The sequence below is a fragment of the Mizuhopecten yessoensis genome, unplaced genomic scaffold (genome assembly GCF_002113885.1).
Source record: "Mizuhopecten yessoensis strain PY_sf001 unplaced genomic scaffold, ASM211388v2 scaffold11145, whole genome shotgun sequence".
In the NCBI taxonomy this organism is placed as follows: Eukaryota; Metazoa; Mollusca; class Bivalvia; order Pectinida; family Pectinidae; genus Mizuhopecten; species Mizuhopecten yessoensis.
The window spans coordinates 2081235-2101445 of record NW_018408902.1 but is presented as its reverse complement, the minus strand read 5'-3'; the positions used below and the strand labels follow the sequence as shown (position 1 = coordinate 2101445).

General features: G+C 37.5%; 2 protein-coding genes across 3 annotated transcripts; both read right to left on the bottom strand.

Annotated features, from left to right (window-relative positions):
• Positions 1 to 1543: 1543 nt before the first annotated feature.
• Positions 1544 to 7968, bottom strand: LOC110466783 (TAR DNA-binding protein 43-like). 2 transcript variants are annotated; one of them, XM_021523539.1, is made up of 4 exons: positions 7545 to 7968; positions 6990 to 7159; positions 5357 to 5506; positions 1544 to 3407 (listed from the first exon to the last, which is right to left on the bottom strand). In XM_021523539.1, the coding sequence occupies exons 1-4, from the start codon at positions 7930 to 7932 to the stop codon at positions 2631 to 2633; spliced, it is 1485 nt and encodes a 494-aa protein (XP_021379214.1). In that variant the 5' UTR covers positions 7933 to 7968; the 3' UTR covers positions 1544 to 2630. The 2 variants fall into 2 exon arrangements, with proteins under 2 accessions (XP_021379214.1, XP_021379215.1); XM_021523540.1 differs by having other exon boundaries at positions 5369 to 5506.
• A 2461-nt stretch (positions 7969 to 10429) lies between these two features.
• LOC110466844 (coactosin-like protein) lies at positions 10430 to 16447 on the bottom strand. The gene is made up of 4 exons (XM_021523629.1): positions 16281 to 16447; positions 15626 to 15708; positions 12058 to 12215; positions 10430 to 11716 (listed from the first exon to the last, which is right to left on the bottom strand). The coding sequence occupies exons 1-4, from the start codon at positions 16343 to 16345 to the stop codon at positions 11609 to 11611; spliced, it is 414 nt and encodes a 137-aa protein (XP_021379304.1). The 5' UTR covers positions 16346 to 16447; the 3' UTR covers positions 10430 to 11608.
• Between the last annotated feature and the right edge of the window lie 3764 nt (positions 16448 to 20211).

The window sequence follows — 20211 nt, the reverse complement described above, 5'->3', positions numbered from 1 at the left end:
ATCATGAGCCCTTCCCATTTTGTTAATAAATAGAACACTTCTTCCAGGCAATCTCATATGGGAAATGGTTGTCTCTTCATCAACATACTCGTATGTCTACACTCTCAATTGTAAATAAATGTGTTACCTTTTATAGAAACTATGCTTACATTAGCCCAAGAATGTTCAGGCCCTTTCACAAGATATTTTGGGTGGGCACAGGAGATATATCTATCTATAGACATCATTCATACTCTTTAAACAGACCCTTTGTTATAGTCATAAACACTATTACACACTACCAACATCGCCAACACACAACTTATATCACCTTCATCAAACCCTTGTTCATATTTTCCTTACTACTTAACTCAACTTGTTTCCTCTTTTGATGACAATCATATCACTGTTAAACAGAACACCAATATTTTCTTATTGCATGAGAAACAAACTTCCGATCATACACAGGAATTTCCTCATTCGTTGCATATCCCTACATCCAGATAATGCTGTTACATACAAACTTTCTCCTCTATAATAGACCTTCATATCTATCAAGGATTGATTTTTTTTTTTCAATTGAACCATGGATTTTACATTGGTATCACCAATCAGCAGCCCCCCACCCCTAAAAAGTTTTTTTTTCAATTGCATAATAAATTGATCCTTAAAACATACTTGATCTGCCTCAGCTCAATACAATGTGCTTAAAATTAAGAAAGAATGTGGCATGCTTAGATGTACTTATCTAAATATTTAAATGTGAAAATTAGATTTCAATTCTGCTGCCCAGCAAGCAGAACCTTTTAACGTACAATGTGGATTTCTTTTTTAGGAGGGATTTGCTTTCATTGATCTATATTTAACAACTTATCAGGTTTTATATGATCAATATGAAGGTGTATTTAAGAGTTTGGTCAAGGTTTTTTTCTCATCACAAAACTTCAGCAGATTTGTTCTTTTTGCTTGCTGGAGCCATAAGGGTAACACATGTCTCACACACCATTTCTGATCAATTAATGAACAATAAGGTCAGGTTATCAATTTTGTAACACATCCCAGGCCATGTGCCATTATTTAACTTGAATATATTAAGGTAGGATGGTGTCAGAGAGAAAAAAATCGATCTTGTGTGATATAGATGGAAAAATCGGTCAACCCTTAGGGTGAGATTTTCGATGTTCAACACACCACAAAGCCTTGAAATGAATCTCAAAAAAACTCACCCTCAGAATTTAATTTCTGTCTACATCAGGTGACAGATTTGGTGCAGGCATATACCAAGGAAGATCAGTTTTCTCCACTGTACGTATATATACAAGTCGGATACATAATGACCATACCCTATATCTCAAGTAGGTACATACAGTCCGGTGCACTTACAATTCTTCTTCTCTCCAGAGTTGGTGCATACCCCTTCTCTCTCCGGCAGGTACATGCAGTCAGATACATTTTCTCTCAAGTTGATCATACACCTTTTCTATGAGTAGGTACATACTAGTAGCATACTGATGATGTCCTTCTCTCTAAGGTAGCTGAAGTACACACAACAAAACACAGCTCATTTCTCGCCAACATGGTATAATATGTACACATGCATACAACATCCATGTACATCACAAGACTCACAACAAAAACTACAACTAAAAAGAAATGTATACTTTTGTAAAAACTATCCCTTTCCGGCACAAAAATATTCTTCAGTCTCAGCTTTGCACGTGAAAGTCATCAACAATGTCGGTACACTTTCATCACTCCAAAATTCAATCTCCTCAATGTCTGAAGTTAATTTGTAATTTCAAACATACTGCACAAAACGCAAAAATCCAATGCACAAATTTTGCACATCTAAAATGATTCAGACACTGTTCAATCAATCAGTTGTCAGCCAAAGTCTTACACACTTTCTTGAAACTGGCTCATACTGTTTTACACACAAGGAAAGATAACGTTTTTTGGCAGACAATTATTGATAAAACACGACTCAACTCGGTCTGCTCAGCCATGTTCCACCTGTTGTCGGTCATTCAGTCGGCCATGTCTCTCTCTCAAGGTTACTAGTTTTCCTCCTCTCATTGTTGCCCAGCTCTCTCTGTCTGCAGATCAATCCTGTGCACTCTTTTTTTGCTCTATGCTCAAACGTTGCTGTATAAATTTGCCACCCATACCCTCTCAACCCAAAATAACATCATTACCCACAAACTCTCGCCCCCAAAATGATACCATGATCCGTGAGCTCTCAAACTAGAAATGATATTGGTACACTCGACCACTTTCAACACAGAAAATCAGCTTCAATTTTTCTATGCCCATGATCACATTAATGTTTTTGATAACAATAATTCAATAATTGATTTTAACTAGATATTTGTTTTCAAATAAAAAAAAATTCAATGAATGAATAAAACCCTTTTCATATTTCCTAAAGCTAGTATCTATAATATAATATGAATTTTATACTTCATTAATTCTACATTCCCCAGCAATGTTAACCCTATGAAAATATATGCGCTGATAGAATGAATTGGATGAAGATGGAATATGTTTGCGATAATGAAAATGATGGGAGAATTGTTGAAAATCCATCTAAGCCTAAATTTATCACTCGTTAAAAAATGGGCACCCCACCCCTCTCAGTTTTCAATACCCTATTAGTTCCACCTGTTCTGTCCACTCCAGTTACTGCTGTAGCCCCCACTGTTTCCACTGCCACTACCGGTTGAACCACTGCCGCCACTGTTGTTATTACCACCTTCAAACGGTGTCCCCCCCGACCCTGATCCTCCTCCCGAGGACCCCCCACCCCAGCCACTGAATGACCTCTGGTTATTTCCACTGTCAGGACGTGGTGAACTCTGGTTAAAAGGCTGCCCCATTGATGGTTCTGCATTGCTATTGTTCTGTCCTCCCATCCCCAGTGGTCCCCAGCCCCCTTGTCCACTAAGCACAGCCTGTGCAGCTGCCATCATATTCAGGAAATTCATGCCCATGTTGTCGTTTCCGTCTCCACCTCCAGGGTTTCCTTGGGGTCGGTTGCCTCTCTGACCACCCCACCCTTGCCCTTGTCCTCCTCCTCCTCCTCCACCTCCCTGAGGCATCCCCATTCCCATACCCATTCCACCACCTCGCCCAAAGTCATTGCCCCGGAACCCTCCCTGACGGTCCCCACCCATCTTGCTGTTGGTTTTTGGTGCAGCACTGCTCAAGTGGACACTACATCCACAGATTATGTGGTCCTCTCCGCAGAGACTCTGAGCCACCAATGCATCCTGAAATGTCACGAAGGCAAATGATCGGAAGGGTCGTGGGATGAATACATCGGTCACTTCACCAAATTTTGCAAAATATGTCCTCAAGTCGTCCACTGTAATCTTTTCTGAGCATCGAGCAACAAATATTTTACTATTCATAGCTCTCTGTGCAGTTTCCTGTGAAAAGAATTAAGAATTAAAAAGTTTTACAGTGCAATAACAAGTTAAGACATTTAGTGTAAAAAACATCCCAGTAAATACTAAAATTAGATATCCACATATTTAAGGTATACATTGAACTTAAACTAAAAGGTTTACAGCTGAATGCATTCGTACATCTTTATATGAAATTTCCTCAAAACCAGACAAGATCTATGTTCTAACCAAACTGGGACCACAAAAGCTGACTTTCAACTAATCAGGGGCCTCCATAGAGTTGCCATGTTAAAAGATTTTGAAATAAGTAATATATCATATTACAGGGTGTAATTAGACAATACTTTAATTTTCATACAACTATAAGCTTTTATAAACCTAGAAACCACTTTTTAACAATTTATGAAAACTACACCATAGAATATGATAATCTAGCTGTACCATTTCTTAGGACTGCAGGAATCAAATCAAAATCATTCAATAAGAAATGTTTGTACTTCCTCAAAAATGTTTTGACCAAATTTTGTAAAATCCACTCAGGCAATTAGGGGGTATTAGCATCTTAAAGCAAAATATTAGATCATTTTTCTGTTTTGGGCCCAGTCTTCCTAGCCCCAGGTGTCGAACCAGTCTCATTTATTTAGTAAATGATTGCCATCCCCCGATGAAGTTTTCGAGCAAATTTGGTTGAAATCTTCTCTGGCGTTTAGGAGGAGATGCGTTTTAAAGATAATTTAGCTAAGTTCCCCTTAAGGGCCCGCCCCCATGGCCTCAGGTGTCGAACCAACCTCATTTATTTAAGAAATGATTGCCCTTCCCTAGTGATGCTTCAGACTGAATTTGGTTGAAATCCTCTCTGGACGTTTAGGAGATGCGTTTTAAAGCAAATTTAGCTAAGTTCCCCTTCAGAGCCCAACCCCCTGGCCTCTGGGGTAGAACCAATCTCATTTATTTAAGAAATGATTGCCCTCCCCTAGTGATGCTTCAGACTGAATTTGGTTGAAATCCTCTCTGCGTTAAGCATGATACGTTTTAAAGCAAATTTAGCTAAGTTCCCCTTCAGGGCCCAACCCCCCTGAAAATCTGTTTGGCGTTTAGGAGGAGATAGGTTTTAAAGAAAAAGTTGACGACAGACGAGGCGCCACAGCATAAGCTCACTATGGTCCTTTGGACCAGGTGAGCTTATGTCATTGTGACATTTTTTATTGACTATCCCAATTTACAGGTCTAATGTTGTCTATTGCCAATGGGGATATTGTCAGAACATACATGCCTCAAAGTATTACAGGCCTAAATCAGTGAGATAGTGACTCAATTCACAATTATATCTATTTAACAGATGTAGGAAGTTTCCACCACCAGTTACACAGCTGTTACAGGGTTCCCAGTTGGAAATAACAGCAATTAACTTTTAATCCTTCGACAATTCAGCCAATACAAGCAATATATGTGATCAAATTGTCTCCCTTCGCCTGCCCAAACATGCATTTCAGTAAAATATAATAGAGATCTATACTCAAATAATAAATTGATAGAGGTTTAGATTCTGAAATGAATGATTGGTCACTATTTATGGCTTGAGAATGGATGTTCATACTACCTTGTAGCATGTTCAAGATCAACTTAAGTGTACCACTTAAGACTAATAATTTAGAGTTTAACAATGACCATCATCTAGAGTTGAAAATATTTGCTTATATTCAAACCAAGTTTAACCCCCTACCCATGGCAAACCCTTTTGCATTTCCTTGCGTTTAAAACCAAGCCCCAGATTCACAAAGCTTTCTCTACCTCATGAATTATTCTTGTCTCAAGTTTTTCCATTGAAAGGCATTTCTGGAAAGTACAAGGAAACGTTTTGTATCTCCAGTAATGACTTACAGTCGAAAATCTTAAAGCCAGGGAATTTTTCCTTTCCCCTGAGCCAAGGTTTGTATATTAAACTAGGGTCAGATGGCCCCTTATCTTACACTGGCACTGACGTTGGAGTTAGGAATGTTGACGTCGCACCATCGACCCATGATCATGTGGCGTTGCTGTAAACATTTCAGCTGGTCCTTGTATGAGCTGAAGCGGATGAAGCCAAAACCTTTGGAATTCCCTTTGGCATCACGTTTTACCTAAAACAAAACAATTAAATGTGATTAAATCTCAAAGACATTAGTATTGTCATAATGGAACAAACTGAGTCATCACAATTAAAATGTCACACCACACTAGTTAGGTATGACAATAACATGAGCATATACAACTTACATGTAAGGTCCACCAGTCGGTATGGCAACCAGTTTTAAGCCTGATAAATAGATCTGTGTTAGAAATGAATCACTATGTATTGAAACACACTGCTTAATTATCGAGTTAACGTACACATTAACAGATTAGTGACCGTTACGTAGGCCTACAAATGGTTTCTGTGAATGTGAGGGACTCAATGTTGTTACAATATAGAATAGCATTTAACTTAAATGCTTCATCTAATAAGTGATGTAAATTTTAAAACCTTAGCAAGTTTCACGTTATTTGATCGCTTTTGTTTGGTTTTTAAAATTATCCAAACGACATCAAAAACCGTACCGACAAGTGTAAATCTGATTCGTGAGCGGATATGTTCTAAATATGTTTGGATATTGCTCTACTATGAATGTGAAAATTAAAATAAACGATTTTACTTTCAAACGCAAAGTTCATTCAACGTAATGTGTAGGATTTGACTGAATCGCAAAATCGGACGAGATCCCGAAAAAAATACAATGGACCTGATGATGCTGTCGGCAGCTATGTCGTATCAATAAACCGAACGATTCATTCCTGTTTACACTGCAAGTCATATTAAATGTTGAAATTTGAGCATATGATCAGATATACATTTCAGAATATCCATGTTCTAATATAAGCTGGTGATATTTGTTCTAATCCTTTTTGTTTCAAAATATTAGCCTCAAAATATTGTAAGCACAGTTTAGACCCATTTCCGATGGGGGTTTATCTTGCTGTGTTACAAGGCATCTGATTGGTCGATAAAAATATGCAATGACATTTCATCCAATGAAACGACGTGTTACAAAAGATCACAGTTCATCACTTTGTAGCTTTTTCATGTTCTCTGCATTCGCAGATAACGACTTCAAAATTTCAAACTTGGAACGCATGATTGAAGGACCTTATTTACAAAGATGTTTTAAAAATCAATTATACACTAGCAGTCGACAACTACATGTCGATCTAGGTTTATTTGATCACGTACGATCCAAGAGCACCGCCGGAATTTAGCAAGTATTTTGGCTGCATATTTAAATGAGGTCCGAAAAACATGTTTTCTTTTTATGTCATGTTCCGGTTAATATCACATTTTCATCTGACAAATCAGAAGTGATAATAAGCGAAATCTACTATACAATCGCTTAGTCATGTCTTATGTTATAAATGTTACATATTCCTTTGTATTTTATAGTAAAATATAGTTAATATGTCCTGCTTTCCGTAGAACAGTTTTTTATTTTTCACCTTTCTTCCAAAACTTTAAAAATATTTGAATATTTGACAGATTGGACAGTTAAACACAAAGGAGTTCCCAGTCTCACGCAGCAAGATATTACTCACCTGTGCTAGGACAACTTCGCCGATATTGTCTGTGAAGTAAGCTTTAACATCCTCTTCTGTTGCTTTCCAAGGCAGGCCAAGGACAATCAGGTCACTGCAGACGTTTCTGGTCTCAACTCGCTTTGTCTTTATAACAGGATTCTCCATGTCATCTCCCTTCCTTTTGTTGTCTAAAGAAAAGGCAATAAAAAAACATGTTCATCATATACAATTGCAAGGATTAGATTAATGTGATTGCAAGATTTTTCTTTTTTTGCTTGGGTTAAGAGCAAGGCACCCTCACACTATGTAATGCTGCATGCCAAACAACCCTCACCCCAGACCCAGTCAAGAGTTTCCTCTGGCCCTAACATCCAAATCCTGTCATCGGAAATTTTGGTTAGTTACACACACTAAAACTGAAATTATGATGCAAAATCTTCCATATGCTCGTGAAAGGTTTTTCGAGTAAACTGGACAAAATGATAACGATTGCATTATAGGATAAAAATGTATTCACAAATGGCAACAAAAACGTCAACTCCGGTGTTTTAGTTCTATTTCCGCCTGACTTACCACCTAAACTTTGGATATGATGAATTTGGTTTTCCGTTTCTTGGATTTCTGACTGTGACGAATTTGGTCTCGGGAAGACAACAATGTACGTGTCGTTTCCCCATGCTGAGTCTGGAGGGTGAAGCTTTCCATCAATCAGACGAACCCCCCGGAAATTGCCTGTGGCTGGGTTCCTGAATTTGAGACCGCATGCTCCTGGGTATTGAGCTGAAAGTGTCGATAGAAGCAGTGTTCCGTCTTCCTCTCTTGGTATCTCTACTGCTTCGTCGCTTTCATTTTCAGATACGCTGATGTAATCACTCATATTTACAGTGTCTTCCATTTTTACAGGTGAAAAATCCTCAAAAGAGTCGCGTCTACACGGAAAGGAAACAATGGCGTCAGTCATTTATGCTAATATACGAAACATACGTATGACGCGGATTTGATGTTTTTCAGCGCCACCTATGTTTTTGGGGGTCGTCTCAAAAGTGTATCAGCCATTAAAAAAAATCAGTAGTATAATGTTATCGCTTGATTCTTTTGTTTGTTTGTTTGATTTTGTTTAACGTCCTATTAACAGCTAAGGTCATTTAAGGACGGCCTCCCCTGTGTGCAAGATGCATGCGTGTAGTGTATGTGTGTGTATTTTGGGAGGCTGCGATATGTTCGTGTTCTAACGCCAGATAATTAAAAAATGACATGAAACACGAACGGCCTACGTCATTTACATTCCAAACTGCAACTTTTGTGAAATATATGTGCCTTAGTCGAACGGGAGAAATAAACTGAAATCATGTTTGCAAAATGAGAGCCTGCGGCTATATACGATTATAATATGTGTGTATTTGCATCATCATCATGCTCGCTATTTCTCAAATGACTTTGCTGACAGACTCAGCACCAATTGGCTTGCCGTATTAAATAACTAATCAAATCTGCTTTGTATTGTAAATAATTAGTCTGGCCTCGTTAATTTGCCATATTATATGTATCTTTTATGATCACCTTTAATTATTTAATTCTTAAAACCACTTTTTTTGTACAGATTCCTGATCGTCAGGTTAACACTGATTGTAGTACTAGATGCTTGCACTCACTGACATCGGTTTCATTAGCATTTAATTAAGGATGACCGGTCGACCAATTTCGTTGAAACTCAACCTGATTCAAATAAGAAAGTTCATCATCATTCCTTACCTTCGGTGTTAATGGCGAGCTTGAAAAACTAAAATTTTAGTTATGATCCGATTTAGTTTTAACAGATAGAGTTATGAAATGCATATTTCTTGTGTCATGAAGCGCCTAGTGTTGTGTAAAATTACGGACAATGTGGACTAAAATAGCTCTAAATCAGTCCTGCTAACCAACTTTAATGATTGATATTTTTTGTATGCAGAAAAAAATGTTTTACGTAGAAATCGTTTTATTTTTTAGTGAATTTGCTTTAATCCAATATTGCTATTGAGTTGACATCTACACATGTTTATAATTCAATATTTTTTTCCGGGATGGCTCCGATGCAACTTTTCAACAAGTCGATATCCTATACTTAAGTTGGTCTTGCGATTCTTTCAATTCCCAATACTTAATATACTCGGCGATACACAATACACTTCAAGCTACATGGTCACACTTCAAAGTTGGTCAAATAGTTGATTTTGACTTGTTATTTTTTTAAAGTTGATTTTAGTCGGAAGTTGTAAATCACTGTGAAAAACCCCATCTGTTGCATATTATAATTAGTTTGGTGTTACGATGTAAACTGTAAATTGACGTCCAGAAAAAAACCAATTGTATGTTTCAAGTAAAATATAACATGACCGAAACAATAGGGTAGGTCGGCATAGGGTTTCATTTGTATTTATTCATTTATTTTGAGACACGGGAGTGTTAATTTTAAGAAATTACAAAAATTACCCAACATAAATTTTCAGACCAATTGTGTTAATTTTTTCATTAAATTTTAAGGTCTTTTAAATAATAATATTGGATTTAAATTTGACTTTGATACCTACCTATGAAATAGAGAGGTTTCATAGAGACTCACGATTTTCGACGTGTTCGAATAGGAGGTTACAAATGTAAGTGCATTCGAGTGAGATAAAATGCTAAGGGTCGCAGGTAAAACTAAGTCGGTCAGGGTACCTGAAACATACAATTTGTATGGCCTGATCGGACAATACACTTGTCCGAGTGGAGTATCGAACACTTTTATTTTACCAGTTTTGGAGTTTATCGATTTGTACTTTTATCGTGTCCTCTGGCAGGTCATTGACGCCCAGGATATCCGACTAACTCATCCACTCCTACATTTTTCAAGTGGACTCGCCCAGTCTTTGATTTGGTAAAGTTGAAATGTGACTTAAGGGGTGAATGGGTTAATGTCATATATTTGACCATAAGCCACAGTTGATATCGATCCGTCCGTTTTCATGAAGCCTTTCTCATGCTCAAGCATGGATTATGGGCTCAAACCAACTTTCGTGTAACTCACTTAAAATATGAATGTCAAACTATCAAAAAGTCAAATGTAAACATTGAAAACAGTATTCGGCTCCAAGTCTTTCCAACTTTTCTCTAAATAATTGACAAAATAAGATTTTATGATTGATTTATTACCGGAACAAGAAATTAGGCTAAAAAAACGAAAACATGCTTGAGCATGAGAACGGTTTGGTCAGACAGGTCGTTCGAGTCCAGTTTTCCATATTTAGCCTTTTAGGTGCAGATATAATTAAGGCCGGGAGTAAGTTTAACGTCGGGGTCTTTAGTTTGAATTGATATCATCTTTAGAGTTTACGAATTCAGACGAACACTCCTTCCAAACGTTGAAGATGCGGTTTATAAATGGCTCTTCCAGCAAAACGCAAGCAAACTGTCACAAAGGAACGCAACGCAATCTGTAAGGTTTTTCATAAACATATACATTTATTTTAACATGTTATCCAACTTTGAGACACTCGTTGTTCACGTAATACCCCTAAAGACGTTCACAGTGGTTTTTTGTGTGTGTTTTATAAACCTCTACCCTTTATCAAATTAAACAGAGGGACGGGGCGGGGCATATTATTATAAAGAGCCGACAACCTATATATGAGGGACAGTCCACATCTAGTGCTGATCTAGGATTCTGCAAAAGGGAGGGACGCTATATTTTAAGTGGAAATGGGGATTTGCACAATACCATGGCATAAGGTGTATTGTATATTCCCTTAAAATACAAGGATATGAGACAGTAATAACGTATTATATGAAGATAATAAAATGTTAAAATAAGATAAGAAAAATGGTTAAATGTAAAGGAAAATATGTTTTGTTTATTAAAAATCTTCCATGGGTGAGTGGTTGAGGGCGGAGGGAGGGAAACATAACATATTTTTTATATATTACTAAATTTTACATGTCATAAGATGTTCTTTTTAATGACTAAAACACTTAAGTTGAAAATAAAGTGAGACTGACTGAATAAAGTGAGATCGTAGGGAACACAAGCACGATTACACTCGTCCATAGACAATTAACATATAAATAATAAATATATATTTGTCAGACAGAAAATATTTGCACAAGTATTCAAACAGCAGGAATCAATGGCGAATCTACGATTTTTCTAATCAGGATGCTAACTTAGGGTTTCTTTTGCACCCTTGCCTTTGATTTTAACATTTTGGCTTTGATTCTGCACATAACTTATATGAAATACATAAATGTGTTTACTCCACATGTACCTTTAGCAATTTAGCTTGTTTAAGGGCATATATTATCACATTCATTATACACGTGAATTGTGCACGAGTTATCGCCCTTAGCTAATCTTTCTCATTATCTGAAAAGTCATCATAATCTAGGGAAATCTTTTCAATGTTTGTTTGTGGTGAATACTTCAGAAAGTAAATAATATCACAGCAAGGTAGCGTACAGTATATGCAAACATTCAAACAATATAACATGTTAAAAGATTTGAGACCATTTTCTACAAAGCTCAGCATTTGATCTAACATATAAATAAAGTGTCTATACTATGGAATGCTTTTTCACGATGGAACGATAGTTTAAACCAGTGAAATGTTTTCTAAGCATCGTTAACATCCGGTGCCGTAGTTAGCGCCACCTGCCTTGACTACTTCCGCTTTTATCCTATCCACCCTCAGATCTGATTTCTCGTTGGTAAGTATTTCTATTGCGAAACTCTGTAAAATACAAAAATAGAGGCATTGAAGTACAGTGCAAGAGTAAAGCGAACCTATATTCGTCCAAAAATGTTTCACCAGTTGCGAGAACATGAATTTAAATTAGGCAATTGGTCGTCTTATATTAAGGAATATCAGCGCGGAAGACGAGTCGACCGTGTCTTTTTGTCGTCCAAAATTAATGAATATCAACGTGGAAGACGAGTCGACCGTAGTCTTTCTCGATTTTCTGTGCACCGCATTGACACATACCCCTGGAATTCGATGTTATATTTGTTATGTCTGAGGGAAAACATGACAAAGAAGACAGTGTTGCACAAGTGGGTCGATTTGTCCCTTACCTTGAATACGTCCTTTACTTGAGCTTTATCCGTGCTGACCTTTGCCCTTTTAAGGGCCCCGACATTTGTCCCTATAAAGGTGACAAGAGCGAACTTCTTGCGTTTGCTCATCTCGTCCCCTGTCTCAATCCTAAGGAAGGCAAATCCCCTGTCATCATCTGGAACGGAAACGAAAGTTTAGATAACGTTAACACTTAGCTCTCACCAATTTGTAACATACAATTAGTTTTTTTCATCCCTGTTATCATATTTACATTCACTCCCCGTAAAAGTCTCTGTTAAACATATTATTTTTAAAAAGAAGTTCCTCGTCTACCGCGGCATTCCGTAATATTTCTTCGTGTATCTCACCGCCTTTAATGAAATTGGATTACTTATTGGAATTTTACGTTACAACAATTGTTTCATATATATTAGTCATTTTGTTGTGCATTAATATCAGACGATATTTATTAAACCCAATTTAAAGAGCTACCCGTCCGAATGTCCGGTCTACTGAAGGAGTTATACTTGATCGAACTTCCGGCCCGACGAGAATTTCGCGAGTAATTTTGTTTGTGTGTTGAGATAAAATGTTGTGCGGAAGTCGATACTACTTCACACTTAGGCGAGTGACGAATATATCTATTTATATACAAGAGGCCCATTCGTCTTAATGGTCAGCTAACTTATACTTTATAAATAGTGCCGTTGAGACGTGAACTGGAAATAGTAATGTAGGAAAACCAATATAGTTCCATCATTTGTTAGAAACCAAAAATACGGCGATAGTCATCCTCGTCGCTCCAGGGGTTACGCTCACTTTCGCTTTTCGGCAGAGAGCAAAAGTGAACGTAACGTCTGGAGTATCGAGGGTGGTTGATAGTGATAATTGATTGTTTTTAGTCATCTTTGCTATTTAGATCGTCCTTTCCAAGTTACATTTTAGTCGGTCCGTTTGAACTTGCGGAGTTTGAAAATGGCGACCTCAGCAGCCATATTGGATTTCTGATAAACCGAAAAGTATGAACAACTTTTGTATGGACCACCATGCAGTAGACCATCATTATCAATTTCCAGTTTGTTGCTCAATTATAATTTCGGTTCAAAGAAAAGGGGTTTTCAAAATTTGATTTTTGATCAGCCGAAAAAATAACACGACTTTATAGTAGTACATCTTAATCCACGCTTTTTAGAGGTTTGAGATCTACTCTTTTTTGACCAAGAAACACTGCTATAGAGTGAAGTAGAATTTATGCAATAAAAATTCAGACTTGTCTCCTATACCCTTCGATTCAAAGGACTCGGTGCAATTACAGTTAAAATAATCGCAGTAAACGTAAGCTGATCGTAATATTCAGCGCAATATCACGAAAGTTTAATTGTGACTGTAGATATTACTCAATAAAGATTAAAAAAAATACACAATAAATTTCTTACAATTTGCATTTGAAAGTTCATTTAAAAGTGTGACTCGGTGCGCTTGCATTCTTGACGACAAATATATATGACTAAATAATGAAAATAACCCCTCTTTATGTTTTTTCATCATCCGTTAATTATTTCTTTTCGTTTCATCTATTATATGATAAAGCTCAGTTTAATATGTTAATTATGTCAGGACAAGCACACCTTTGTACGGATTAGAATACTCACGAGTCGACACAATGTTTTACATCCTGTGTACATCAACAATTGACGCTCCCGCATATTTCGGTTGACACACTGATTTATTTGTACAGGCACGATATAATCTATCTGTAAATCGGCTAAAACACATCTCTCGTGTACTGGTGCAGTGTCAGATCTAGACAAATCAAATATGCAATCCTTACCAATGAAGTGATTATCAATAGGAGAAAGCAGATAATTGGATGTAAATTTTAAAATAGGACGTNTAGTAAACGATATAGAGATTCACGTTTATATTAACAGGGACTTGAACATTTGCTTCACCTATAGTTTGACTCAAACTGAAATGTTCAGCGTGATTTAGCATGTGTTTGGGGTTTAGATCAATTTTCAGTAAAAATGACCCTCCCCGCAATTAGTCCAATGTGTATTATCGTAGAGGTGTAATTTTTACCGAAAATTGAACTTACAAGTTTTCAGGTCCCTGTGGTTTATAGATGTGTATGTACAAGTTTACAAACCAGCTCAAAGGTACCAACATCCACAGGTCAAAGATTAAGTGGGATAGCGATTTGATTAAGAAAATGGGCCGTCTCGAGAGAGACTGCATGACGATAATACCTTTGTATATCTGTTTTACACGTCAGAGACATGTATAGGTAAGGCATAGGTAAGGGAGGAACACCATGCAGTTAACTAATGCATGCACTGACGTCATTAAACACCGTAAGCTATTACTAAGCCCTATACAATTTTAAAATTACCATCTCGACGACCCCTGACTGGTGACCCCGGGGTCACAGTAACGTTTGTCTTCCTGTCTGTTTCATTTTATTCCCTAATAAGGCTATCATTATTTATACACGCGTGTATAGTAAACTGTACTTTAATAACACAGGATGCTATCCGGGTCTTGTGACTCGGGGTCAAGGTTATATATCACCGAGGAAGCTTTACTTCAATTTGCATAATTCTATATAGAGTTTTCTTTTGAGATGGATATGAAATACGGACATATTTCAATCAACAATGGGATATTGCTAGATAAACAAAAATGCGGAAATACCGAATCGGTTCCGTCCTATTCCAACAATGTGAGGTACTTTAGACAAGCGCCGTGTAACAGTCGGTATAATCTTATCCGATAAAAAAAAAATAGCAGACTAGCGACCTCTTAATTACGAGTAGGTTTTTCCCCTTACGTCAACTTTTGTCAATCTGCAGAAATATTACATAATAACCATTTGTGAACATGTGCCTCAAACTGTCACATATTTCTTGCTGTTTTATATAATGAAATTATTATTCCGACATTTAATAATAAAAAAAAAAGTTTTTAAATTTTTACATGAAATAGACCATGCTTCACATATATTCAGGTTTGCTATGCATATAATTACCATGGAAATAACATCAGTACAAGTTAGTATGATGTCAGAATGATAACGATATCAATTCCTTATCGAACGCGACAGTTTTATATAGTAGTTATATCATGTATTAGATAATCAGTTTGTGATATATATACTTTATGATACATGGCTATTGGCTTAACGAGTGTGAAATTAAGCAGAGGCGAGTGCAGATGTACGAAACTACTGGCGAGCTTTCATGAAGCTCAAACTTAAATGCACATGAATGGGGATGTAGTTAAATGAGTGGTGATGGTGGTGGTGGGGCGCGGTAAAGGGGAGGAGTCAAGGAAGCTAGATCTGTTTAAGGTAGAGGCCAAATTTTACTTTAGGGTGTGATAGTAAAAAGTTAAGTAATAATTATACGAGCGTGCTTTCATTCATTTTTTATGGGGGAAGGGGAGTGGGGAGTTGATTAATCCTAGCTTGCGCTGATTTCGGTAGTTTAGTCAATACTATGCGAGGCCTTCGTATAATCGCATTTTATCATAACATGTCACCATCTTCACCAAAAGAGAGGTCAGATCAAAATTATAAAATATTACCTGAAAATTTATTAGTGAATTCTTCATAATCCTCGCCGGTTGAATCAATAACAATTGTATTGCCGTCATACTTCAGGACGACCCTGTGGAGCGTCAATGTCATAAATTAATAACGAAACATCTCTTACATATCATAACGTAACAGTCACTTGGCATAAACATCATAAAATAATAAAAACATAATGTATTAGCTAATTGACATAAACTATGAAATAGCTACTACATACATACATCTCATTATAGAAACACGTACGATACTCAGATTACATTTACTTGAATTAAATGAGAAATAAAACGGTAACCTTACACAAATACATTTAATGGAGAAACGGCCCCTATTGCTTTAAATGTTTCCACTGTCCAGTAAATGATGAAAGATGTTAATGTTTTGAACGTCCAAATTGTTACAAAGAATTTGTATATATTTGTATAAGCATACACTTTTCGCTATTTTCCCTAATTAATGACAACTACATTTTTTCGATGATTTATTAAACTAGTCATTTAATGATAAATAAGTACATAAATAAAGATAAATGAAGGAAACTTAACGTTGAAGAGTTCGTAACTGGAAACAAAGCAGACGCCCCTATATATTTAAGGTGGAATATACCGCTAAAAAGTAATGTTAGAGAGGAAAATAAATGTAACTCACCAGTTTGTGTCGCTATTGTCACTTCGTACATCCTCGTAAGCGACATTTGCAGTTTCTTTGTTCATTCTAAAGTTTAGAGGATCGTTTGCCTTTTTTCCAATTTGTCGATGTATAAGGACCTCCACTCGAGTCTGATAGGCGTTCCTCAATGGCAGATGACACGAACTATGATGACATTAAATTTACTAGAGGGGCCATCTCAAAATGTAAATGAGATTTGCGCACATATGTCGAGTATTTATTTCAGGATAGCAGTGTCGAGTATGTGAAGTCTAGTGGAGCTATTTAGAGATATCACATGAGGCGCAGTGGTTCTATGTAATATCAAAGACTACATTTAAGTGAAAGATAATTGAGGAAATAGTCACACAAGGATTCGTGCAAATAAATGATGCAATATCGTGTATAACTTGTAGGAACAAAGATACCAATTACATAACTTCGTTTCCATGTACGTTTAAACGGGTTTTATCCTTTTGACCCATATTCTTGATATGATTATACTGTCCGTTTATGTTTTCATCGCTTCGACTATCAATCAACGATCGATGTGGTACTAATACACGTGTGCATTTACAGAAAATTAAGTATCTCTACATGTTCGTCGTAAAAGGCGACTAATGTGACCCCCTCCACCCCCAACCCGCCCATTTTGTTTTGAATCCAGGGTATTTTTCTTAAACCAATTATCTGCAACACTTGGGACCTCTCTTCCCTTTTCTTTTTCTATCCTACATGCTCTGCATTGATGACCGAATCGGCCGAGGAGTTCCGAGTGACAAGCTCTGGTCAGACCATTGTCAAGTTACGTACATCCTCGATATCCAGGGGTTAGGCTCACTTTCGCTCTCTGCATCCCATAGCAAAACTGAAGATAGCTGTTTGATTGATCTCAGGTGAAAAAACTGACCAATCGCTAGGCTGATATCTGTCCTTTGAAGATTACAAAGGAGAGACGCCGACTTCAACGCCTGTCATTTTGTACCGTTACGTGACCGCAAGATTCTTTTGATGTACATCAAAGGATCGAACTAGTCTTCTCGTGTCGTCCACAAGGTGCTGCACAGTAAGCCTTCAATTTTGCTATGACATATTCCAGGGGTGCAGAGAGCGAAAGTGAGCGTAACCCCTGGATATCGAGGATGGGTTATGTAATGTGTTACGTGTCCGGGTTATGGCATTTCAGCGAGATGATATTTCAAAGTAAACTTTGCTTGGCCTATTATCTGTGGACCTTAGCTGTTGCCATGCGTTTTTGGTGTGTAGACGGTTTTTAAGATAGAAGGGACATTTTAAGCAGTCGATGATGCCCCCAAATTCTGACCTCACGGCCTGAACATTGAGTGATCATGAGGAACAAAACATCAGGAGTTCCTTGGCTTTGTTTTCCTTTCTCTGCGGAAATTACCGAAACTTATAAAAGAAAAGAAAAAAACCCTACATCGTTATACTGAATTATCGGAGTAATTTGACTGCCCGTTCGCGTATGCCTTGGATTTTCCTCCCACAACTCAGTCCCCACTTATGATGCAAGCCACCTCTGTGACTGGTTCGCCATTTTCACCCGAAACTCAGCCGGAATGGGCTAAATCTCAAATAAGTTGAGTAAACTTGATTTGTTGAAGCTTCAATGCGAGAAGTCAAGAATGGAGTTAAGGGTTTAAAAGACAGGTTGACTCAAGTTGAGAACAGTCAGAAATTCATCAGGGACCATTTTGATGAGTACAAAAAATCCAGTGAACAGTGCGGAGAATGCTGTTAATTATATAACAGTTCCACCAGGAAAGGACAGTCTCAGTGTAGTCTCAACAAACTTAAGGATAACAGTTTTTTTGTATTATATCGCAACATATGATTTTGTTTTTCTGACAGAATGCTTGATACTGTCGTGAATTTGGTCACAACATGTATAGGTCTGAAAATCTGTTAATCTGTTAAATAATTATGAAGTTAACATAGATTGCTATAATTGCATTGTTGTACCAAGAACGTTAACACCGCACACACAAGGTGGTGATGTGATTGTATTAATTCGTAATAGTATGATGTTTCCAAATGTGAGGTACTTTTTGATACATTGGTTGTACTGCGAGTTGATATATGTATTGTAAACTTAGATATGGACTTCTTCATTTACCCCCTGTCAGTTCACGGTATTACGTAATTTACAATTGTGACTTATTCTATGAGTTAGAATCAGTCCTAACAAACTATTCTAATGATAGGTACCCAACGCTTGTTGGTGATTTAAATAGCCGTACTGGTACTGATGCCGATTATATTCAGTCTGATACTATTCATCCTAGTTTGAGTAATATACTAGGTCCTTTGCTCACATAAGTAAGTGACGAGTGTTTGCTTATACGTGTTAATCCTGATAACTGTTAAACAAAAATAGGCAATAGATTATTAAATCTATGTAAAGCAACAGGGCTTCGTATATTAGATGGACGTGACGTTATTCTACTGTTTGTGGCACCAATGGACTTAGCGTCATTGACTATTGTTTATTTTGATCGCTTTATTTGTAAGTCACAATGGATGGGATAATCTGAAATACAGTAAAGCACACGTTGTATTACCTATGTCTATATTATTCTCCATCTGCTCTAAGTCTTTGGTATGTCTCTACTGAAGTAACTATGTAAACTGAAGTAACTATATAAACTGAAGTAACTATAACAAGGACTGATTAGAATATACATAATTAAAGTAGTTAAAACTGTTCTGTCAAACACTGGAGACTAAGTCACTTAATAGTCTTTATATTGAGGATTTTTCTGGCACATATATGGTAGACATATCATAGTCTCCGGAGTCTTGCCAAGCAGGTCTTTTTGGGTGCGTGTGGATCCCGAGTAGCAGCGGCTGATCGACAATGTTGTGGTACCCGAGGTGTTGGTTGCTGTCTTTGTCCTGCTGTTGGAAAAGTAGGTTGACAAGGAATCGGAGATACACTACACACCGCGTGGAGGCATACGATCCCCACGTTTCGCGGTGACGTTCTATAGCGTGGAGGGGAGGTATAAAAAAGTCAACTCCCCTCTCCACCCTGGAGAATATACCATCCACTCTCCACCGGCTATACACGTTTGCTGCGAACGTGGAGGGAGCTTGGAGCGGTAGGCTAGCGTAACTTCACGTTTCTTCCTACATCAAGGTTGACATTGACTCAACGTTACACCCTTGTACCGCGTGGAGGAAACTTTGAAGTACATGTTCATGTACATGCGGTGTAGTGAACGTATACAATAAGTTTTAATTAGCATGTACACAAACGCATTGCCTTAGATACATGTGCCTCCGACCACAGTTTATTTCATTGATGAAGCATCGCACTTCAACCGTCTACAAAATATCGCGGTGGAAGTGGAAAGTTAGAACCGCAAATGGATTAACTTATATTTCTCCAAACATGTCTATTACAAAGCGAGTTCTGTAATCGTCACACTCTACAGTCCCAATCTGTAATCGTCACAATGTACAGTCCCGTCCTGTAATCGTCACACTCTTCAGTCCCAATCTGTAATCGTCACAATGTACAGTCCCGTTCTGTAATAGTCACCCCGTACAGTCCCATTCTGTAATCGTCACAATGAACAGTCCCTTTCTGTAATCGTAACAATGTACAGTCCCGTCCTGTAATCGTCACGATGTACAATCCCGTCCTTTAATCGTCACACTGTATAGCCCCGTCCTGTAAACGTCACATTGTACAGTCCCGTCCGATAATCGTCACAATGTACAGTCCCATTCTGTAATCGTCACAATGAACAGTCCCGTCCTGTAATCGTTACACTCCACAGTCCCAATCTGTAATCGTCACAATGTGCAGTCCCGTTCTGTAATAGTCACCCTGTACAGTCCCATTCTGTAATCGTCACAATGAACAGTCCCTTTCTGTAATCGTAACAATGTACAGTCCCATTCT

What these genes read in the sequence shown, in the direction of transcription:
- LOC110466844 (XM_021523629.1), bottom strand. Translation starts at nt 16,345, where the DNA reads ATGAACAAAGAAACTGCAAATGTCGCTTACGAGGATGTACGAAGTGAC. An exon ending in ATTCACTAATAAATTTTCAG is followed by an intron (nt 12,216 to 15,625) that starts GTAATATTTTAT and finishes TTTCCGTTCCAG; the next exon opens with ATGATGACAGGGGATTTGCC. An exon ending in AAGTAAAGGACGTATTCAAG is followed by an intron (nt 11,717 to 12,057) that starts GTAAGGGACAAA and finishes TGTATTTTACAG; the next exon opens with AGTTTCGCAATAGAAATACT.
- LOC110466783 (XM_021523539.1), bottom strand. Translation starts at nt 7,932, where the DNA reads ATGACTGACGCCATTGTTTCCTTTCCGTGTAGACGCGACTCTTTTGAG. An exon ending in TCATATCCAAAGTTTAGGTG is followed by an intron (nt 7,160 to 7,544) that starts GTAAGTCAGGCG and finishes CCTTTTCTTTAG; the next exon opens with ACAACAAAAGGAAGGGAGAT. An exon ending in ACTCCAACGTCAGTGCCAGT is followed by an intron (nt 3,408 to 5,356) that starts GTAAGATAAGGG and finishes TTCTTTTCACAG; the next exon opens with GAAACTGCACAGAGAGCTAT.